The sequence below is a fragment of the Aedes albopictus genome, chromosome 1 (genome assembly GCF_035046485.1).
Source record: "Aedes albopictus strain Foshan chromosome 1, AalbF5, whole genome shotgun sequence".
NCBI classification, from domain to species: Eukaryota; Metazoa; Arthropoda; class Insecta; order Diptera; family Culicidae; genus Aedes; species Aedes albopictus.
In genome coordinates this window covers 86,162,956-86,187,934 of record NC_085136.1, presented here as the reverse complement: position 1 = coordinate 86,187,934, position 24,979 = coordinate 86,162,956, and the positions used below count along the sequence as shown (strand labels likewise).

Below are 24,979 nucleotides of genomic sequence, written 5' to 3'. Positions count from 1 at the left end.
AATAAATCCATGAAAAACCCCTTGGAAATTTTTTATAGTTATTCTTGAAGGAAATTCCAGATAAATTTCTTGTTAGAAACATACAACAATTCCGAGCAAAATCCTAAAAAAACGCTGTATGAACTCTGGGGGAATTTTTGCTCTGATCACTGAAAGTAATTAAGCAAGTATCTCTGCCTGAAGATTCTTCTGGATGGAATATTGAGGGAATTCCTTAAAACATGCCTGTGAGAATTGCCAATGGAATCCGTAGAACTACTCTTTAATGGACTAATTAAAGAATTACGTGTACAAATTTCTGTGGGAAACTCTCGAAGATTTCCTGAACAAAAATACTGGAAGAATTTATAAAAGAGTTTCTGAATGAATCCTTGCTGAAAATTCTGTAAACGAATCTCAACAAAAATTTCTAAAGTAATCCCTGACGGAGTTTGTGATGAAATCCTTGGATATCTATCTGTAAGGATTCGTGATGATTTTTTTGTAAAAAATCTAGAGGAAATATCTGAAGGGAGCACTGGATAAATTTCTTCTAGAATTCCTGGAAATATTTCTGAATAAAAGCTTCGTAGATTCTCAGATCGGTTTCTTGTTGGAATTTCTTAAGGAACACTTGAGGCAATTTTGGAATCCATAGATTTTTCAAAAGAATGATTGGAGAAATTTATGAAGCAATCTCATACTAAATTTCTGGATGAATCTCCAGGAAAATCTCTAAAAAGTCCCCGGAAGAATATATGGAGGGAACTTTGACGAATTTCTGAAAGAGCCTGGAAGATTTTCTAGAGAAATACTTGCAGAAATTTTTGATAGGTTCTAAACTTTTATTTTAATTCTTTTATCAGGAATTATTTTAAAAATTTATCATGATAATCTTTTAGGAATTTCTCCAAGGGTTTCTCCAAAAATTTCTCCAAATATTTATAGAAAAGCTGTAATTTAAGAAAATCTTATGGTGAAGCTTCAGGAAATTCTCCAAAGATTCTATCAGCAACTCCTGTAGAAATTACTCCAGAATCTATTCCTATTCCATTTTTCAAGAAAGTTTTTCAATGAACATGGTTCTCCAGTTCATTCTGGGAGCGAGTAAAGGCGCTTAAACCTAGGCACTAGGGCCAAGACACGGACCAAATACCCGTGTCCCATCCCAGGAAGCACCAAGGACCAAGGGGTGACATTAATCTTCTTAGCATCGTCACCCCCACCGATTTTCACCTTATTTTACTATTTCATAAACTGAGCGGTTGGTACGAGATGTCCCCACTCATTATTTTTATCGTTGCATTAAAAACGCTACACAGTAGGCCTGGCCGCTTTAATGCTTGCCATGCATCTCCGATGTACTGCAATCATTAATAATGACAAGAAAAATGATGAAAGTAGTCGTTTCTATCATTTTCCAGGATTCTTTCAATGATTGGCTGTGTATGTGTAGACTAGACTAGACTAGAATATGCCCAAGTAACAGAACTAGCTGAATAGCAGTTTCTTAAGCTAAAGTTTGCTTAAGAGTGGTTTGTTCCACTTTTATACAGCAAAAATGTTTGTTGGGTGGTTCTCCAGTTCATTCTGGGTTATTTCAAAAAAATCTTCACGAAAACCATTTTTTCAAAAATTTTCTCCAGGAGGCACTTTTTTTGAGTATTGATCCACTCAGAAATTGCATGAGATTTTTTTAAGTTAGTCCAATGCTATATCCAGGATCCTTCAGAAAATCCACAAGAGATATCTCAGGTTTTTTGAGGATTTTTTTTTTCACCTTTGTCTGCAGTTTATACAGGGGTTTCTTCAGACCTTTTTTTAAGAAATTCCTATACAAATCCAGAGTTCTTCCAGAAGTTTACCAAGATTTGTTAAGGAGGTATTTGAAGTTGCATTATCCCAGGCATTCATGCAGGAACTCCTCCAGATATAATTAACAGAGAGACTTACTTTGCTTCAGAAATTTTCAAACAGCAACCTTTCCAAAAAAAATTGAAGATTTTTTTCTTGAAATTCCTTCAGACATTTCTCCACGAATTTGTTTTGAAATCTCTGTAGGGATTCTTTCAAGAAATATTCCAGTAATTTTTTAATTATTTCTGGACCAACTTCTGAATATAAATCCCTGGAGGAATATGTGAAACGATTTCTGCGGGAATCTCTGAAAGAACCCCAGGAGATATTTCTGGCAAAACCGCAGGAGTGATTCCTAAAAAAATCCCAGAAATTCCTGAAGCAGGGTGGAACTTTTGGAGAAAATCCGAAGGAATCTTTGTAGGATTTTTAAAGAATTAATTAGAGGAATATCTGAAAAGCTCATTGGAAGAGTTTTTGAAGAAATCCCTAGCTAAAACTCCTCGAGAACAATGCCTAACATTCTAAGGAAGCCTCTGGAGATATTTTTGAAAGGATCCCTGAAGAAATTTTTGACGGAATCCGAGCAGGCATTTTCGAATGAATCCCTAATTAAATTTCAGAAAAAAAAATCTTCAGGTTAATCCCTGTATTCGAGTGGTACACTCGAATGAATCTTTGGAGGAATAGTTGCAGAAATATTTGAGAAATTATTGAAAAAAATCCTATTAAAAGGAATTTCCTAAAACTTTCCTGGAAATTTTTTTTCCGGATTTTAGAAAGTATTCCTGGAGCAACCTGTGCACGTATTTCTGAAGGGATTCCTGTAGGACCACCTAGATAAGCTCCAAGATCTTTAGATCATTAAATAGTAAAGAAATTTCCTAAAAAAGTTCGTAGGAAATATTTTTGAATAAATTCCTTTAAGAATTCTAGGATACATTTTAAAAGTTATCCTTTAAAAAAGTGCCGGATAAATTTATGGGGATATTCACGGAGAAGTATCTGTAGTACAAGAGTCTCTGAAGGAATTCCTGCTGGATTTTCAGAATCCCTGAGAAAATTCCTGGACACATTCATGTTATTTCACAATCCTTAAAGCAATTCCTGAGCAAGTCTTTGGTGGATTTGTTAAAGTAGTAGTACTTTTGGACTTCTTTTATTTTTTTTTTATTTTTTTTTTTGAAATATGAAATCAATTTTGTAAAAAAAAAACTGAAGTAATTCCTGTAGAAAATCCCAAGAAGTTTCTAAACTTATCCCTAGAAGAATTTTGAATTGATCTCTGGCAGATTTCCAGAAGAAACACATAAAAATCTACCTTAAAGAGTTCTTGGAGAAATTCTTGGAAGAATGTGAAAGAAGCCCTAAAGAAATTATGATTTCTTATTCTTGTAAAACGAACGCGAAGAAGTTTTTAACAATTAGCTGTCCTGGTCCCAAAAGTTATAAATAATAATCATTTGATACATTTATTTAAAATGTTTTTTTTTTTCTTTTTCTTGTGTCGTGAGATTTCAATTTACGACCCATAGTGTAACGTTGGGCTTCCTCATGTGTAGCAAAACTGCAAAACCATCATCGACGCTTTCGTGCCGAAACCGTTTTCATCATTAGTGACGATGAAATTTGGTCCCAATTAGGAACACATTCAAAGACTATGGTCTCCCACCCCTCCAAAGAAGGGTTCAGCAGCTTGAAGCTACTGCATATCGGAAGCAGTTTTCAAAGGCACTAGCAATCAAAATCCAAAATAGCGTAACGGTGTAAGTTTTCCTACCCCGGAGTACCCCCCCCCCCCCCTCAATCCATGCATAGAGGCGCGCAAAGTTGAAGTTCACCAGAACCGACAGACACCTACCTTTCGTTTCGACTTGGCCATCCGCTGGTCCCGGGAGTTTTCCGCCTCGCCGGGGGGCCGCTTGCCCCAGACCACTATCGCGATGCGGGTGTACGTGTAGATCAGCACCAGCAGCGGTATCACGAACTGCGTCATCAGCAGCGTCGTCGTGTAGTAGCTCTCCTGTTCCTTCGAGGGCCAAATTTCCTTGCAGATTGGGCTGTGGCGGGAGGGGATTGGTTTTGGACAGAGGAAAAAGAAAAGATAGAAAAAAAATATGAAAATGACTATGAAAATGAAGGCAAATTGGTCGACGCACGAGGAGAGAGAGACAAGAGTCTCATTTTACGACGAGTGGTGCTTAAAAGGAAGAAAGGCGAAGTCAGCGAAGGGGAAAGGCAAACAGGCGTGTAGGATAATGAATTCAATATTTTATTATTAATGGCAGTGATTCTCAATTAGGTATGGCCCATCGATATGCTAATGGTATTGGAGATAAAATATGAGATTAAAGAGGATGTACCTATTGAAGATAGGTACTTAATATTTGAAGATAAATCTAGAAAATTGTATACCTTAAAGTACTTTAAAACATTTTGTAAATTTGCGAATAACATAATAAAGCTCAATTTGTTTTGGAAAGGTTCTAGAAATTATCATATAACCATCAATTTTTAACGATGATTTTGTAATGGTTCTGGAAACCTCCTTAAAAAAATAAAAGTGTTACTTGGGCATACTTTTGCCTAACTCTGGATGGTATTGCTGCATTGCTGTCTATTCTTTGACTACGCTAAATAGGCTACTTGATTATCATGATGTTCCCCCAATAGTCAAATCAGGAACCCCTGAAGTCGTCTTTGTTTGACTAACAACGATCCAACGATGTATGGGTATCTTGAACCACTGACTGCCGCCGTATCATGCCACGATAATTAAGCTGCTATCGCAATTAGTCAGCATGACGGAGCTAAGAACACACAAGAGCTTAAAAACACAGCCAAAACAATGGTAAAAATCGATGCAAAAAGAGATGTTGAAGTAACCTTTTCTCCAGAATATAAACTGCTAATGAGGAACATACTCACAAAAATCAACGAAAAAAATTCTGCTTCTCAGACAATATCCGAGAGAGAGGGAGAACATTCTGGGCAAAGCCCACGCTTCACAAAAATGCTTTTAGACTTTGAAAATTAAAGAAAATTATTTTTCTTCGTAATAACTGTGCATCTTTTCTTCATTGACTGGGAAAAATAAATGAAGCGATACCCCAATGACCTTCACAAGCTACGCGGAAAGTTAAACGCAAATATAAAATTTGATGACTCTATTATGGGTTAACTTTAGCAGTAGTATACTGTCAACCAGGGAAATCCATGCTTCCAGCTGAATTTTAGCATCGTCTGCTGACCTTTAAGTTTTATGTTGATATCGATTCGTTCATGCAAATGCATTATGCGCGATAGATTAGGTCGCTTCGTATGAATTGTTTTCAATTGAACTCTTCATTTCATTCTTCGATATAAGTTTTCTTACGAGAAATGCAGGTATGACCCTGCCAGAATAAGGAGGGGTTATCATTTTCTCTAAAAGAAACACTTTGTCAACTAGGCAAACCAATTCCACCATACAAGTTTTGAACCTTCAAAATTGCACATTGAGGATGGAAAGCTACACCCAGGCCCCATCCTTTTGGTTCCCTGTGCAATGTTGACTGTTCTGGTCAGTAACGGAATAGCAACTACGAATTGTACGGTCATCTCATGCTCATGCTCATGCTCAGGCAAACCAATTCCACCATACACTTGTTCAAAAACTAATGCGGGGACCGTATTTCTTCCTTTTTCTTAAAATTGTCAACCAACAATATGAAGTCTAATTATTTTTGGGACGCACTTAAAATTAATTTAAATTTTATATTATCAGAACTGTGTGACCTTCTCACACATAAAATATCCGTCTGATTCTGGCGACCCTTGAAAAATCATATTGCTATAAAATTTTATTACAACTGTGAAGTTAAAACTTTTTCCATAATAATTGAGCTGCCAGCTTAATTCTCTCATCGTCTGCTGACCTTTGGGTTTTATGACAATACCGATCTGTCTATGCAATTGAAGCTGTGTATTGGTACACTCCAACTACCACTCAAGTAAATTATATTAAGGAAACGAAGTTTTTTTCTCTCCCGCGTTCGCCAGTGGGCGGCTGTTAGATTCACACGTCAGTTCTGGGTGCTAGCAGCAACTGTGTCGACGACTCAGATAAATTGGAAGAGTATAAATTGGTGAGCTCGTTTTATGATTTTGTTTCATCGTGAAAATAAGTTAAAATGCACACTATTGAAAAATAACATAAAAATCTATCGTTTTCCAAAACCTTGCTTCGTTACGATGCAAGCTGGGAGGTTCAGGTTCAGAGTTTTCCTTCTGCTTCTTTGGACAGAGTACGGCAATGTGACTTGCGGTACTGATAGCTTTGAAACGCGTAATTGTTCTTCTCGCAGGTATTTCGGTTCACCGACCTGGATTTCTCCGCAGCTATTCTGGCAGCACTGTATGAATGCCGAATGCCACAAGGTATGCTTTTGTCGATGGTTATCGTTGAAGCAGGTTGAGTCCCAGGATGAAAGGACCCTTGAATCAAGCCTCTAGCTTGCAGCTTCAGTCACGCCCAATGCTTGCCAAGTCACGTTCCACCTGGTCCGCCCATCGCACCACGTCTTCTTGTGCCAACCGGATCCGTTGTGAACACCAACTTTGCAAAGTTGTTGCCCGGAATTCTTGCAACATGCCCTACCCACCGCATCCTTCCGGCTTTGGTCCCCTTCTGGATGCTGGTTCGTCGTAAAGTGCAGCGAGCTTGTGATTTATCCTTCTCCGCCACACAGCGTTCTCCTGCACGCCGCCGAAGATCGTCCTTAGCACGCGTCGCTCGAAAACTCCAAGTGATTGCAGGTCCTCCTCGAGCATGGTCCATGTCTCGTGCCCGTAGAGGACCACCGGTCTTATGAGCGTTTTGTACATGGTGCATGTGGTGCGTTGGTGAATCTTTTTAGACCGCAGCTTCTTCTGAAACCCGTAGTAGGCCCGACTTCCGCTGATGATGCGCCTCCGAATTTCACGGCTCACGTTGTTGTCAGCCGTCAGTAAGGATCCGGGTACACGAATTCCTCCACCACTTCGAAAGTATCCCCGTCTATCGTAACATTACTACCCACAATGTACTTTGTTTTTGAAGCATTCACCACCAGTCCGACCTTTGCTGCTTCGCGTTTCAGGCGGGTGTACAGCTCTGCCACCGTTCCAAATGTTCTGGCGATAATGTCCATGTCGTCCGCAAAGAACACAAACTGGCCGGATTTTGTGAAAATCGTTCCCCGGCTGTTGAGCCCGGCTCGTCGCATCACACCTTCCAGAACGATGTTGAAGAGTAGGCATAAGAGTCCGTACCTTGTCGCAGTCTCCGGCGGGATTCCAATGAACTTGATAGTTCACCCGGAAACGCAGTTTTGCACACCGTCCATCGTTGCTTTAATCAGTCTAGTCAGCTTCCCAGGAAAGGGGCTGTCCATAAACCACGTGGTCATGAGAGAGGGGGGTTCGGCCCATGACCATTTTGTATGGACGAATAAAAATTTTTGTGTATGGACTAACGACCACGGGGGGGGTGGGGGGTTGTTGAGAATTCCCAAAAAAATGACCACGTGGTTTATGGACAGCCCCAAAGCCGTTTTCGTCCATGATTCTCCATAGCTCTGCGCGGTCGATTCTGTCGTATGCCGCTTTGAGGTCGATGAACAGATGATGCGTTGGGACCTGGTATTCACGACATTTCTGGAGAATTTGCCGTAGGTAAAGATCTGGTCCGTTGTCGACCGGCCGTCGATAAAGCCGGCTTGATAACTTCCCACGAACTCATTCGTTTTAGGTGACAAACGACGGAAGATGATCTGGGATAGCATTTTGTAGGCAGCATTCAAAATAGCGATCGCCTTGAGGTTCTCACATCCCAAATGGTCGCCTTTCTTGTGAATGGGGCAGATTACCCCTTCCTCCCACTCCTCCGGTAGCTGTTCGGTTTCCCAGATCCTGACTATCAACCGATGCAGACAGGTGGCCAACTTTTCTGGGCCCATCTTGATGAGTTCAGCTGCGATACCATCCTTACCAGCTGCTTTGTTGGTTTTGAGCTGGTGAATGGCATCCTTAACTTCCCTCAGCGTGGGAGTTGGTTCATTTCCGTCCTCCGCTGCACTAGCGTCGTCGTTTCTTCCGTTGCCGTGGGCTCCCGTGCCTACGTTCTCTACGCCGTTCAGGTGCTGATCGAAGTGCTGTTTCCACCTTTCGATCACCTCACGTCCGTCCGTCAAGAGGCCTCCGTCTTTATCCCTACATATTTCGGCTCGCGGCACGAAGCCGTTGCGGGATGCGTTGAGCTTCTGATAGAACTTCCGTGTTTCTTGGGAACGGCACAGCAGTTCCATTTCTTCACACTTCGCTTCTTCCAGACGGCGCTTTTTCTCCCGGAAGAGGCGGATCTTCTGTTTCCGCTTCTGTTTGTAACGTTCCACATTCTGTCGAGTCCCTTGCTGCAGCATTACCGCCCTCGCTGCGTTCTTCTCCTCCAAAACCGTTCTTCACTCTTCGTCGAACCATTCGTTCCGTCGATTCCGTTCCACGTATTTAATGGTGCTCTCGGCTGAGTCGTTGATGACTGCTTTCACTGTACCCCAGCCAGTGCTGAAAAATTCATTTCGTCATAACTATATTCAATCACCTACAGCTCATTTTAGAAGCTGAACCTGAGAATATGGTATATGAAAAACTTGTGCGGCTAGATCTATTCTGCAAGAAAGTCACGGAAAAACCGTTATTTTTCGAATATTTAAGGTAAATGTCACGGACTACTTTCGAAAAATGCAAATGATTTTCACGGTGAATATCATTTGGCATTTTTCATAAATAGTCCGTGACATTTACCTTAAATATACAAAAAATAACGGTTTTTCCGTGACTTTCTTGCAGAACTGATCTAGCCGCACAAGTTTTTCATAGACCATATTCTCAGGTTCAGCTTCCAAAATGAGCTGTAGGTGATTGAATTTGGATATGACGAAATGAATTTTTCAGCACAGACCCCAGCAGCCCTCTAGAGGGTCCTCATCGAGCACGGCCTCGTCTGGCAACGCTGCCTCGAGATTCTGCACGTATGCTGAGGCCGGTTGTTTCAGTCACTCTCTAGGTTGTACCGTGGCGATCGCCGGTACCGTACATTGCTAATGACGGAGAGTTTGGGCGCAGTTTGACCATGACCAGATAGTGGTCGGAGTCGATGTTGGCGCCACGATAGGTCCTGACGTCGATATTGTCGGAGAAGTGCCGTCCGTCAATCAGAACGTGGTCGATTTGAGATTCCGTCTGCTGTGGTGATCTCTAGGTGTAACGATAAGGGAGGCTGTGTTGGAAAAAGGTGCTACGTATGGCCATATTTTTGGAGGCGGCGAAATCAATGAGTCGCACACTGGGGCAGAACGCAGTTATGCACGCAAACAAATCCGTTCCGATATACGTGAACTACCAATCACGGCAACGAGAACAAACGGGAACTATGCATAGCAACGATAACAACAATAAGAAATGTACACCGTGAACTAGATGTCACGGTATCGAGAACGCCCATATTGACAGCTGGAACTAGTTCCAGTTTACGGTGTATATTTGCTTGTTCTCATATTCGCGATTGTTTGTTCACGTTTATCAGAACGGTTTTCTGAGCGTGTGGACAGACAAAACCTCTAGTGCTTTGGATATCCATCCTAGAGGTTTGGTGTCTTTAGAGAAGTGTCTTGTAAGAGTTTTGACTAAAATCTGGTGACTCAATAATTGATCTAGATAAGTTGGAACTGATCTAGATCAGTTTTAGCTTTTTATAGAAGCGTCATAGAAGAAAACTTTTTTCTGCAAAGATATTTTTGACATTTCTTCCGAAGATACTTATACTCTATAATGTACACGACAGGCACAGTGGGCTACTTTACTGAAAAAGTCGAAAAAAGTAGTTTTTGATCAATATTTTGATGTGAAAAAATCAGAAAAAAAAATCGAACGTTAGGTTAGCAAAAATATATAAGAAAAAGATTATTCCATAACAAAAACTTACATAATCACGGAAATTGGAGGTTTTTCTTATTAAAATAACAAAAAAAGATGATTTACAATTCATTTGATAACTCATGAAGCAGCAGGCGGAGGCAGCTAACTTTTTGGCCAAAACATGTCAATACCACTAGCATCGATACAGTGGGGAAAGAAAAGTGGGGTAACTCAGGGCTTTTGCTATATACTAGTATGAAATCATCTCGAAAATGAATGAAAATTAGCAACTACGGCAAATTTTTGAAAACCTAGCATGATGTAAAACAAATTTTGGATTATTTTTTAATGCAGTATGCCTGGAGAATTTTTGTAATTAAGCACATTTATGATAAAATTGGTTTGGCGCTTTTCAGGTCAATATGTTCCTTATGAATGTATATCTAGATTTTTATTGAGAGGAACCTCAAGTAATAAAATTGTTGTATCTATACACTCATATAACAGCAGAAGGTGGTGAAACTAATTTTTTGCAATTACGTGCCATAAGATTGCACTTTTCAATTGTCGAAACTGTGCAGAAATGGCCTACTTTTCTTGACTAGCTCAAGAGTGCCGAAAAGTAGTACTTTTCAGCACTTTTAAGAGTGCCGAAAAGTACTACTTTTCGGCACCTTTGCAATGGTACACTTTTCACAAGTTTCCTGAAGCACTAATGATCTTCCGTATACATTTGTCTATTTGATGGCTGCTCCTATGCCTGTTCGGCAGATCGAACCTGAATAGAAGCGATTCTTATTCTGATTTGATCAGCCAAACAGACGTAGAGTTAGAAGCAGCAGCACAAACAATGTTCGTTGACGACGCGACTCCGAGTAGCTGTGGCACTTATAAACATAGCCTACCTGATTGAAAAAAAAATGGACTTGTGCGCATGGATGGTCGCACGTGGTTTCAGCTGACCCTCTGCCTGAGCATTGAGAAATGATCGTACTTAAGGGTATTCTTCGTAATTGCAAAAAATGTTGCATGTAACGCATTGCAAAACTCGATTTTTTCAGCATCTAATACGACATGCACTAAATACTAAGGATACGGTTAATGCCACAAATGATCTAAATACTGGTCGCAGTGGCTCACTAGAACAGAAAAAAAGGTCCCATTTGGCTGCAACTACCGAACAAGTTTCGGCCCGACCCCGTACGAACATCAGACGACCATTTCGAACGAGAGCAACTTCATGAGAAACAATATTTTCGTTTAAATCTTCCCAATCGAGTTTGGTTCATGTGGTCGTGTTGACGTGTGTTGCATTCGTGAATGCAAGTATAGTTAGTTTTCATTTGGGTTTACCAACCAAGCTAAAAATCAATTAAAAATGATGAAATATTGGATCATGTTCACCCAATTCCACTGGCCTGGAGTTCTTCGAAAACCGATGGTACTCAAAAGCATTAGAAGAAGAGGGTTAAGTTCACAGTATCAGGACATGACACGGCACACGGTGTCAAAATTTCGATTATTATCGAACATTCATGTACCTCGGATTTTTCTTCGAAAATGATTAGGTTTTGGGCTATATAGTCATAATCGGACAACTAGAAAATATTTCATCGGCGAAAATTTTTCCATACATTTTGTATGGGACGTTTTTTGGACTAAAATAGTAGTTATTGATTTTTAGTATGGAAAATAGCCAAAAACTCACCTAACTCAAATTTTCCCCGATAGAATATTTTCAAATTTTGCATTTATACATAATAGCCGAAATTCTAACATTCTATGAAGAAAAATCCGAGGTACATGAAAGTTCGATAATAATCAAAATTTTGACACCGTGCGGCATACAGGGTAGGGCTATTCTATTAGGGTGGCCCACACTTATATAAACAACAATAGTTTCGACAACTGGCAAGTCTTACCTCCTCAATCTGTTAGTTTGGTCTTCCAGAAGCTATGGGGTCGCTCAACAAGCTTGAAATTTGTATGGGAAAACCAAATGTATGTAGAAATCTCAAGTTTTCCAATTTTACCGTTAGTCGGCGCTGTAGGCATTTAATAATTCAACCCTTTCGTGGTGTGTTTTCCTAAAGTATCACTGTTTACACAGACGTCGGATCACTTTGCGATCTTCGACAAAGTTGTTTAGCATATTTTGTTTTTCTTCTTCCCCTGTTGGGGAATTTAAGCCACTGCGTCCAATAAGCTGAACTTTTGTGGCATGTCCCGTTTTGATATTCGCATCTAGCCAGCTAATTACCATGTGTCAAGTAATCAGCTACTGCCACGACGCGTCGTCTCCCAGTCAGCAAAGCAGATGTTCCGAGGTTTCACGTTCCGTATTACAGAAACGACAGATATCACTCTGAATATGGCCAATATTTTTCAAGTGATACCTGCTCGGGCAGTGTCCAGTTACTAGGCCAGTGTATGTACATAGAGCTCTCTTGTTGAGCTCTAAGAGCTTTTTGGTTTTATAAGCATTTGGTGTTATAAATCGTTTTGACTGATTGCAATTTTTGACGTCCATCCAATTGGATATCACCCTCTGCTCAGCCCAGCGTTTCAGGTCCATTTTAATTGTACAGTTTGATATACCACAGAATGGTTCTGGGCCAGCAAACTGTAAATTGGAACCACTTTTAGCAAGCTCGTCTGCCATTTCATTCCCTTCAATGCCACAGTGACCTGGAACCCAGTATAAGTTTAATGAATTCCCTTGGCACAGCCTGCGCAGTGAAAGAATGCATTCCCAGACAAGCTTTGAAGTACATTTGTAAGCGCACAATGCTTTTAGTGCAGCTTGACTATCTGAGAAAATACAAATATTTGCATATCTGTATTTTCTCTCAAGGCAGATATTTGCGCATTTCAAAATAGCAAGAATCTCTGCTTGAAGCACCGTAGGATAGTGTCCCATCGCCACTGATGTTTGTATTCCAGAAACATATTTAGTTTAGTTTAGCATATACTTGGTCACCTACAGTAATACCATAGGGTTTGTAAGGAGGATCCTGGAAGGGCCTCAAAATTCTGGCTTTTGCGCCAGACGACCGTTGTCGTCTGCCAGAATTCCAGATCGGTTTGCCCTGCTAGCTCGTGTCCCCAACCCTTCACGAAAATCCACCTTCAAATAACATTCCTAACAACTTCCCCAAATTTTCTTCCCAAGCAGGTATTCGTCTCCCAAAATGACCAAATTCAAAAAAGTTGAGATTTTATTCTTAAAGTTTATTCCAAAAGAAAATGATAAATTTTGCAGTGTCTAGAAACCTTTTAAAAGTAACAATATTTACTGATTAAAATTTGATTAAAAGAACTATTTATATTTTCGCTTAAAAAGCTATTTTCATGGAATTTTGTAACTCTTGGCCAAAATCTCCCTCATACACCCTTCATCATGGCAGTCTGACTGCAAACTAACTTTCTAGTAAAGATCTTCCCTAACTGTGACGTCACTCTGTTTATCTGTGTTATATGTACTTTTTGTGAGTAATTTGCATGCTAATATTGTTTGTTCACGTACATTCTTCTTTCTTCTTCTGGTGGTGGTAGTGCATGTTGGTGTTGGTGCGGTAAAACAGTCACAGTGGGCAAAATCGGCCCAAAAAACGGATGTTTTTAGGCCGCTGGTTTCGGTACGTGAAGATGGCCATTTCCGACGCAAAAAAGTACGAGAAATCGATTGATGCTAAATTCATTCACCGCACGGCACGGGAAGTGGTCCATTTTGCCCCATATTTCCCTTTTTTTTCATACAAAAAGAGAATAAAAATGCACTTTCGAACAACTAACACGACTGTAGATCGTTTAAAATAGATGCAGGTGTAATTAGATGTTAATAGAAATCATAAACATATATGAAAGATCCTTTTAAATGCTTATATTGCCCCATATGCCCCAACAACTGCTGGAAATTGTGAATTTTACATGATTATGAATGGATTTTTAATGTAATTGATTTGAATTATTTTTTTTTTGCATAAACAAAAAGCGCAAAATCTGGTATCACCAGAATCATTTTTTTTTATTTTTTTTTATTTTTAATTTGCCCCATTCTGCCCTATTATCATAGAAAAATGAGATTCAAAATGTATTTATAAGAAACAGATACTGTAATGGAACGTTGAAATTAAGTTATAGTTGCAATTGGAAGCTAACAGTTATCATGCGCATATATAAAAGATGTTTACCCTATTTTGCCCTACATGCCCCTAAAACTGCTGGATGACAACATTTTTTATGGTGTTTTGTAATGTCACTGGTTGCAATACACGAAGTCATAGATCATTTTTGATATATACAAATACGGTTTATCGATTAGCTTTAGAATCATTCTCGGGAGGGTGCAAATACTTGTCCATTTTACCCCAATTTGGCCTGATTTGTTGTAGCCTCATGAATGAATTTATTTCCCGAAATTGCTTATGCTTTGAGACGCCCTATTTAATGAGTTTAGCGCATATTTGACATATTTTATAAAATGTTTATTGTGCCCTTAATTCCCCATTAAAAGCTGAAATTATAGAAAAAGTCATATATACGTCTTTTTGATAACATTGGCTTCAGTACCAGCAATGCTAATGAGAGAAATTAATTTATTTATTTATTTGATTTATTTGACAAAAAATCAGGGCAAATTGATTTATTCATTACATGAAAAAAACCTGGGCAAATTGGGGTGAAATGGACAGCTATTTATACCATTAATCGATAAACCGTATTGGTATATATCAAATATGATCCAGTTTTGCATCCTGTGACATACCAAAACCATACAAAATATGTTATTATCCAGCAGTTTTAGGGACATGTAGAGTAAAATAGGGAAAATATCTTTCATATATGCGCATTATAACGGTTGGCTTCCAATTGTACCTAAAACTAATTTCAACGTTCCATTGAAGTATTTGTTTTTCATAAATACATATTAAATCTATTTTTTTCATGAAAATATGGCAAAATGGGGCAAATTGGACAACTCCCGAAGATGATTCTGGTGATAACAGATCTAGCGCTTTTTGTTTATGCCAAACAAATCAGCTTCAAATCACTAACATTAAATACCCATTCATAATTAGGAAAAAATAAGAATATCCAGCAATTGTTGGGGCATATGGGGTAAAATAAGCATTTGAAAGGATCTTTCATGTATTCTAATGATTCCTATCAACTTACAATTACACCTGCAGATATTTTCAGTGATCTACAGTAGTGTTAGTTGTTTGAAAGTACATTTTTATTATCTTTTTGTATGAATAAGGGCAAAATGGGGCAAAATGGACCACTTCCCGCGTCGTGCGGTGAATAAGCTTAGTACCAATCGATTTCTCGTAATTTTTAACGTCAGAAATGGTCAACTTCACGTACCGAAACCAGCGGCGTTAAAAGATCCGTTTTTTGGGTCGATTTTTTCCACTGTGCAGTGGTGGGTACTTACAGTTTCATCTATTGCTTCCAAAATCATTCTGGGATGCTTCTAAAGTCCTTCAGATATGCTGCCAGAATCCTATTATTACATAATATCAGGGATACTTCCAAAATCAGGATTCTTCTGACTCTTTTATGAATGCTTCAAGAGTTCCTCTGGATTGCTTTCGGAATCTTTCTGGGATGTTTTCAAATTCCTAATGGGAAGCTTCCAGAATCATTCTGGGATGCCTTCTGAATTGCTTGCAGATTTTTTTATGATACTTTCAGATTCTGGGATGCTTCCATTGTTCTTCTGGGATGCACTCGAACTTTTCCAGGGATACTTTCAGGTTCCTTCTGGAATGCTTCTAAAATTCGTCAGGGATGCTTCAAAAATCCATTATAATGCCTTCTTCAAAATTCGCTTTCAATGCTTCAAAAATCTTTCAGGTATTCTTCCAGAAACCTTCTGAGATGCTTTCAAGTTGCTTCAAGGATGCCTACAAATTCCTTATGAGATGTTTTCAGAAACGGTCCAGAATCCGTCTAGTATGCTTCCAAAATCTATCTGGAATTCTAGAAACATTCTTGAAATTAGTCTTGAACTAAGTATCCCAGAAGAATTTTGGAAGCATCCTAAAAGGAATCTGGAAGGGCCACTTCAAGGTTTCAAGGATTCTGGAAGCATTCATTTAGAAATCTGAAAGCATCACAGGAGGAAACAGGAAGCATCCCAAAACGAATCTGGTAGAAATCCATAAGGAATTATTATTATTAGCTGTATTAAGGAGATTTTCAGCCCACGGCTGGTTCATCTCCATTCATAAGGAATTTGAAAGCATCGCAGAAAGATTATGGAAGCAACCCAGGAGAATTGGAGAAGCATCTCCAGGGTATCTACTAGCGTGGGACACCAAAAGACATTTTACTCCTGTACACTTTTTGAGTTCCTTTTAGGTCCCATATCAACTGTGCAAAATTTCAGCTCGATCGGAGAAACTATATTTTAGCGCCAGCCATTTTAAGTTTTCATACGATTTACTATGGGGAAAATCACTTTTTCAAAGAAAAATCGCCACAGGTTGCCCCTTAACTCCTAAAAATAATTCGATGAATGATATCTGTTGGAAATTTTACGAGGAACCAACCCTCCGAAGACCGCAAAGCGATCTAAGGCATGTGGAAAAAGTTATTGACTGAAAACCGAATGGCATGCCAATGCTGTTTAACATGTAAGGAATAACAATAAATAATAAAATCTTGTCATTTTATCGATCGGGTGAGGCTTAATAACTTTTTCCACGAACGTCGCATCGGTTTGCGGTCTTCGGAGGTCTGATTCCTCGTGAAGTTTTCTACAGAAATCATTCGTCGACTTATTTTTTGGGATCTAGGGGTGACTCCTGGCGATTTTTCTTTGCAGATGTAAAATTTCCCCATAGTGAATCGTATGAAAAACTAAGAATGGCGGGCGCTAAAATATAGTTTTTCCGATCGATCTGAAATTTTGCACAGTTGATATGGGACCAAAGTGGAACTCAAAAAGTATACAGGAGTTTGAGTTTTTCCATTTTTTGTATTTTCCCATATAAACCGTGTACCAGGCTAGTATCTACTCATACTCATAAGACAAAATGAAATTCTGTTAGTTTTTCAGGTTTTAACAGGGTTAATTAAACTTAAGTTTTGTAATATTTCCAATTTGTAAATCAGTTTATATTTTATCTTTTTTTTTAATATGCAAACAAATTTTAAAAATTTTAATTTTTAAAATTTAACGGCAGATTTGTATGAAAGCTCGTAAACAAACATAAAGAAGTTGATAAGGGAATATGATTTTCAGAATAAAAATAATGGCTAGATGTAGCATTTGGCATTTTTTTTTTTCATAAAACCCTTAGAGGAAAAATATTTTAATCCTCTAAAAAATCAGATAAAAGTTATTCACAAAACCAATAAAGCAGTTTTTCTAAACGGAATTACTAAATTATGACTGGTATATTCGTTAAATATTCTATTATGAACTCTACCAGAATGGCTCCTAGATTTTTTTCTGATACATGAATTACCTCGTGAATTACAACAGGAACTTTGACTGAAAAGTTTTTAAAAATGTGTAATGTGTAAGAACTTCTAACACAAAGCTACTATATTCTGAAATCAATTAAAAAAATCATTATGATTTGTATCAGAAACATATTGAGGAATTGTCAATAAATTCTAATGCCGAATCTGCAGCAAATCATTCCAGATTTAGACCTGATTTTTTTACAAAACGACCTCAACTTACATCTGTTACTCCTTTAAGATGCGTACCACAATTCCGTTAAATTGTTTTGAAAAAAAAAAAAACAATTATTTTTCTCCAAGATTGACCAGAAATATTTTTGGTAGGGAAGTGGAACCATCTCGGCAGGGGTCCTATTTTGGGCACTTTTCTGCTATAACTCAGCCAATTATGAACCAATTGACACAATTTTTGGAACGCGATGAGATACGTATAGTATCTAGCCGTGTACAAAATTTTAAGTCAATTGGTTTGTAATTAACTAAGTTATAGCGAAGAGTGCCCAAAATACCGGCCGCTGTCCAAGTGGTTCGCTACCCTAATGGTATAATATTTTTTCCAGTATTACTTTTAGAAGTGCTCGTAAATGCGATTGAAACACTTTATGTAGTCAATATTTTCCTGATCAATGCAACTTAATAATCCAATTCAGATTATTCATGAAAATCATCCTGCGATCCATTTTTTTCACGATTTCTCGAAGGATTTTCAGGTTATTTTCAGAAACTGAAACTGTTTGATTAAATTATAACAATTGAATTCAAAATTCAAAATGAATTTCTAGTATTTGTTTGATCTGCTACGAAATGTACCCAGAAGTTCTCTTAGTATTCCAGGTTTTCCCTGTTGAATATAATTACCTGAAGATACCCGGTTTTCAGGTGTTTCCAAGTAGTAGACACCCTGATTTCATAAGGACTCTAGAGCATCCCACAATTATTCTGGAAGCATCCCAGAAGAATTCGGAAAGCATTCAAAAATGAATCTTGAAGCATTTCCAAAGAATTCTGAAAGCATCCCTGATGGATTCTGGACGCATATCAGAAGGTAAAGTAAAATTTTTGCTAGAGCAAACCTTCAAAAAACGTTTCAAATTTAATAATAATTTTTCTAGACTAAATTTTTGTTTCTAGAACCCAGTTGAGCCAAATTTGTGTTCAAAATTGCGTTATATTGATTTCCTAGATGTTTGAAAAAAATGTTATATGTATTTTAAGTATCTAACCCAAAAAATACCAAAATACGACATTTTTTTCAAATATCTCAGAAACCAGTAGAGATGTCGCAATTTTGAGCACAAATTTGGCTCAATTGGGCGCTAAAATCACCGATTTTGTCTAGAAAAATTATGTTTGAGAATTTAGTTTGAAATGTTTTTTAAAGTTTTTTTTTGCTCTAGAAAATAAATCACTTAAACCCTATGCGCCACCCCTAAAGATCAACCAAAATCACTCATTTTTGTACAGCTTACTTATTTCGGCTAGTAGATCGATTTCCATTTGGGAAATCATATCCTAGAGATTTTTTTTTAAATTAGCCCCACCCTAATGTTCCGGGTTGTCCCAGATTGTTCCGGAACCACAATTGGACCATAATATGCAACTGATATTATCCGGAGTGCGGTTGACTTCTGATTTGCGGCTTCAGAATAAATATCGGGTGCGAAAGTATTCTTGGATGACAATGATTTTGCTTTCCGTAAGGAACTCGGATTGATTCCGGCCCTCTAGGTGGCCAGGGTGAGGCCTCCGGCCAACGAGACCCCCACCAATCGATTCAGCACACTTTTTCCAAGCGAAAATGGTCTCAGCCGTTGGTAGAACCCGTTACCCAGGTGAGAAAATGAATTTAGTCGTGTTTCGGGTTCAATTTTTCCCACTGTGTATTGGTTCGTGGTTACCTTCAACACCAGCATAGGGTCGCCGGTCGGATGCCGACGTCGGGCGTTGCTCGGCAATGGTAGACGACAGAGACGACGACGGAGAGCCGGCTGCGCCGGCGGCGACGAAATTCTGGAGGTGTTCGCTAAAACTTCTGGCAAGATCGGACGACGTTTGGGTGTCGTGCTGTGCGCCGGAGAGAGGATGACGGCGAATCGAGGTTACGATTCGTGCGGGGCGCCCTCCACGTGCTCCTATGTGATACTCGTCTTCTGCGACCGACGCTTCGGTTGGGTGGGAGTGGGGTGTGATCAGGAATGCTCGAGAACCATGGAATTTTCCTCCCGGGGCGTGAGTCTGGGCGATACGCACTGGCAGTGGGAAACTTTCCCCCTACAGATCACTCGCTGAATTCTGCAACCACATGTGGGACGGGTGGTGCCAACGAGGCCGAATCCTTCATTCGATGACCACGCACTCTAAACAGGCTCTTAGTGGCGCGCAGCCACGAGGCGAAGAACCTATCCAGGGGATCGCCCGCAGTCTGATCGGTAGCACACGTACACTGATTGGCTTCGGTGTCGCGATTCTCGGACCTCCACTAAACCACCACTATAGGAATCTAGCACTACGGCGATGTAGCCCTATATCCCCAAACTGGGCACGCGGTCTTTGTGGTGACTCACGTGAATTGTTTCTTTTTCTCCTCCAATTTGTTTCAAACAATATTCCGGCTCACGATCACTTTCCTAGTTTTCCTACTAGATTTATGAAACGCACTCACGACTTTTGGTTTTTTAATTAATTCACTGTGAAAATAGTTTTTCAATACTTTCAATTAGGCTTCAATATCATTGAATTGATTCAACTTTCAACAACTTCACTGTTCGGCAGTCTGTATGGGAAAGCTCGAGCTATCGCTCCGTCAGACCCCCGACCCCTATACTTTCCTAATTTTCTTTTAATTTCCGGTTTCCATTATCTTGGAAATATTTCTCTTTCCAAAATTTCCCTTTGCTTACCAGATCGATTTACTAGCTCCTCCTTTTGACACATATCACATTCTCCTCATTTAACTATTAACACCCCTGATTCGAGCACTTACTTAACGGTTGCCTACTTTGTAGGCGCACATTCCAAATAAACTAGGAATGTCTATGAAACCTCTCACGAGTCGGTTTCAGGTTTAAGGGGCTGTTCATAAACCACGTAGACTTTTTGGGAAGAAGGGGGGGCGTGTCTGGCGAAAGTCTACGCTCCACACAAATTTCAAAATTTTTGTATAGACAAAAGTCTACGAGGGGGGAAGGGGGGTCTGAGATTGCCAAATTTTGGTCTACGTGGTTTATGAACAGCCCCTAATTATTGAACGCTTACAGTGCCACCTAGCGGCAAAAATCTAGAACTTCAAATTTCTGCATACATTTGGCCAAGTTTTTCTAAACAAACTTTAAGCTTGTTGTGCACCTCTTTAAGCTTAATCGATTTTGCTCAAATTTTGAAAGTAGCTTCTGGGGCCCAAAACAACTGATTGAGGATGTGAGACTCGGCATTTTCCAAAATTTTTGTTTTTCATATTTATATTTGTGGGATATGTTACATACAAATCTACAAAGCTATACTTACAGATCACACACCGCATGCCACTTCGACGGCATGTCCAATGTTGAGAAGATAGCTATGGGAGCTGCCGTAATGAGTGCTATGACCCACACGACTCCTATCAGCACCTTAGAACATCTGTGAAAAGATAAAGAGCTTCATCGTAAAAAATCATCTCCCAAAAACCGACATCAACAACTCACGTCTTCGTAATCCTGGGCTTCAGGGGCCACATAATCGCTATGTACCGATCACCGCTGATCGCCACCAGCGTATACGCACTGACCAGCACCGACACAGCCTGGGTGTAGTTCACCAGCCGGCACATCCCCAGCCCAAAGGGCCAGTACTGCAGCACGAACATCGATATGAACGTAAACGGCACACAGAACAGCGTCATCATCAGGTCCCCGACGGCCAGATTGGTGATGAAGTAGTTAGTGACGGTTCGCATCCGTGGGTTGGACTGCACGATGAACAGCACTATCGAGTTGCCGATTACGGCCGTCACGAAAATCAACACGTACAGGAAGTAGCTGGTAATTTCAAAGTACAAACTCGGCAGATAGCCGGTGTTGGAGCACTCGCCGTAGTAGGTGTGGTTCGAGCCATTCTTCATCCACTCGGTGAGCTGGTCGATGTAGGTTTGCTCCTCCGTCGAGGAAACGTACGGATAGCTGGGCGCGTAGATTTCGTACGTCTCGTTGAACAAGTAGCCGGGGGCAAACGACGACGGTGGCGAAGAACTTCCATTCGCCCCAGCCATAGACTCGTTCCGCCAGGATTTGTTGAAATAGTCCGAATACTGGACCGTGTAGTGCAGGGCACTCATGGTGGTGATGGGGGCAGGAGGTCCTTGTCGTTGTCGTTGGGATGAAATCTTTGATTTCCAGGAAATAGCTTGTCGTGCTACACGTTTGTTTCACAACCGACAAGAGGAGATACGTTAGATATCGGTTGCCATCGAGCTGATTACTAATGGTGGCTGCACATCACTGCTGCTAATGGGGTGGAAATGCACCTGAAATGGAAGCGAGAAAAGGGGAAAAGTTAGGTTGTATATACAGGCAGAATGTGACCAGAATGCAATACCAGATTTAACAGCATTAAACGAGAGTATAAGGTAAGTGTGTCATAAAAAAGTCTACACAGGAACTTAAAAAAACTGTTTTTATAATATTGAACATGATCAAGATGATGAAAAAGATAAGTAGAACGTTAGAACCGGCGTAATTGAAAACGACGTACCCAAAATTAGATTTGCAAAAACATTCACGGACGGGCATTTTTACGCCCCACTATATCCACATCGATTTGTCGTCAACATCATAGAACCGGAAAATAGGCGGAAAATTCCCACCTATAATCACTAGCAAATTGTTTGCTTCCTTGGAATTCAATTTTCCCACTAATTCCGGTATTCCGGTCTAAAACCGCGCGCACGTCGTCTCTTGCGACGATGACGACGACAACAATAGCAATGGGTAAACGAAGGAATCAAGAATGAATTAATAATTAAATTAGCACTGCTCTTTCTCTGCTGCTGCTCTCTCGATTTGAAGCTGGAAGCTTTTGATGTTAATTTGATGTGGCTTCTTCAGAAGCACATTGGAAATTAATGCCTCTTGATTCTACGAGGAGTTTAAATCCCGGAATGATGATTGGAATGGCAAAGCGATAATGGCGAAACGTATTCTTTGGTGGGTTTTGTTTGCTGAGTGTAAATGCCTACGAGAAAATGGGCGATTACCAGAATTGTTGTTTCAGTAGGTTGTTTCTAAGCAATAAAAATTCCAGGAGGTTGAGGCTTTATTTGGCTTTTCAATTTCTTCGGTAATGTAGGAGTAGTTTCCAATTTTAACAACGGCAAGGTTCAGAGTACTAATCAGTATGTTGCCGGAGCGGGGACGATTTGAACTGTATCAGGTATCAGAAGGCCGGCTCCAGAGGCACGTTATCCTCCATTTGGGACATTTGTGCCATCGCCAAAATAATAGCCTATTTCATCATCTACCTGAGGGAAAAGGAAGGAAATAAGGATAGGGATGGGTGTAAGGACAGGTAGGGAAATAGGAAAAGTACCCTGGAAGAGGATACTAACGCATAAGCGTACCACAATGGGTTCAAACAACGCCCTGAAAAGGGCACTGTAAGAACGCATAAAGCGAAAGAAAGCCTATAGCTCTTTACCACAGCGGGTTAAGAACAACAGAATATCCTGAATATTCAGGTCTCTGAAGTCAGTTTCACTTAATAAGTGTTTACTGAATACTCGGAAACGCAGTTGCGCAAAAACTGGACAGTAACATATCAAATGAAACGAAGTTTCATAATCGGATTCACAGCTATCACATGCAAATGAATCAGCTTGCTGAATATTCGCCATGTGATAGCTGAGTCGGCAGTGGCCAGTCAATGCTTTGACCAGCACGCTGCAATTCTGCTTTGACAGATTTGTAAGATACTTCGCCACCCTTGGAGATGGCTCAGTACAATACAATTTGGTTTGACGACATGACTCCAAACTATTCCAGTATTGTCTGTGTTGAGTAGCAGCCCAGGTGTGAATCTGAAGCTTTACCCAACACTTCGATATCGGAATAGCTGGCTCAGGGCCAATGAAGTCATGTGATGTTCCAGTGCGAGCTTACTCATCAGCCAATTCATTTCCAGCGATGGAAGAATGCCCAGGAACCCGTACAAGGTGAACAGCGTTTGTTTAATTCAGCCCCTCGATTTGAGTTCGACAAGCGATAACTATCTTCGACCTGGAGTTGGCCGAAGCATTACACTTATTATACACAAACATTACACTTATTACACTCCGCACATAAGAGCAAAGATTTCGGCCTGAAAAACGGTGCAGTGTCTACCAAGTGAGTAAGACTGATACAGCCTTAGCTCACGAGAATAAACACCAGCACCTGCTCGACTTTCGAGAAGGGAGCCATCAGTGTAACGATGCCGTCTGAAATACTTCTTTCCAGATATCCAGATGTCCACTCTTCCCGGGAAGCGAATTTCGTGGAAAATGTCCTATATGGAAAATTACAAGCAATTGTAAGATCACTTGGAGCAAGGACAATTTTGTCCCAATCCACCCAAAGTGGAAACAACGAGGTGTGTGTTGATGTGCGGTTCACAGGAGTTTTCTCTAGTAACTAGACCGAGTACCCATAGACGGTAAGTGCAAGAAAGTGCTTCTTGTTTGAGATCCCAAGTAACAATTCCATTGCTGATTGGTGTTGATTGATTTTTATTAAGGTTTTATTACAGAAATAATTAAAACTCACAGTTTTATGACTGCTTTTATGAAAACCATTGATAAAAATGTTTTATAGTATACTTGAAGATATCCATAAAGACAAATTTCAAGAGTAAACAAAACTTTCCGATATGTAAACCTTCTGGCAATCATTATTACCACAATAAAACTGTTAAAACTCTCAACAGATGGCGATCCGTTCGATTAGTAACGACATCTGTTGGTGGAAAAGCAGAAACTACGACACTGCTAGGTTTATTGCGGTCATCATAAAAGCAAACTTGCTTTCGTTTTATTTTCGCTGATTATGGTCGTCGCCATATTGAAGAATTAGCTTACGTTAATGGAAAATAGTTAAATTTTCTTAAATTAGCAATGAATTGATAGTTTGCCACCATTTTCATAACATGCTCACATAAATAAACTGTCTCTGCTGAGTTTTCTTGTGATTCGGGATGGTTTTACTAAATTCACAAATTGATTTATTTCATTCCAAGATGATAATATTCACTATTTCCGAAGCGCATTAATTTTATGATTCTGCAACCCCAATATTCACGGTAAATTCGAATGCGCATAAGCCTACCAGCACAATAACTACTAAAATTAAACTTTGAAATAATCGTTTTCTACTTACGAATGATGTATCCTCCTGAACTGACCGTGCCATCGAAGAAGCTTCTCTGCATTTTGAGCTGTCATAGTTTTTGTTGAAAAAAAAAACAACAACAATCGAGAGGTTTTAAAACGGATTTATTGCTACTCTTAATGCGGTTTGCTCTACCGCTCCGAGAGTGGTCCATTTAGCCGGAAGATGCTCTTAAAGAGGTTATCAAGAGGTTTTGATGTATGATTCAGTTTTATTGCAAGTTTTATAAAATTGGTCATGAAGATCTCTTGTAGAGCCGAACAAAACTTAAAATGTTACTTGGGAAACACAAGGTCCACCGCGCTATTGCTCCGGTTAGCACAGTAAGGGCA

General features: G+C 39.7%; 1 protein-coding gene across 1 annotated transcript in view; it reads right to left on the bottom strand.

The window, feature by feature from the left end:
- Positions 1–3,275: 3,275 nt before the first annotated feature.
- The window catches only part of LOC109410171 (RYamide receptor-like), a 172,045-nt gene continuing 150,341 nt past the window's right edge, over positions 3,276–24,979 (bottom strand). The window contains exons 3-5 of the mRNA XM_062845698.1: positions 20,937–21,754; positions 20,758–20,871; positions 3,276–3,896 (exon numbers count right to left, since the gene is read on the bottom strand). Of these exons, the coding sequence (XP_062701682.1) occupies positions 3,674–3,896; positions 20,758–20,871; positions 20,937–21,565 (966 nt within the window). The 5' untranslated portion in view covers positions 21,566–21,754 and the 3' untranslated portion in view covers positions 3,276–3,673. The remainder of the gene's footprint in view (positions 3,897–20,757; positions 20,872–20,936; positions 21,755–24,979) is intronic.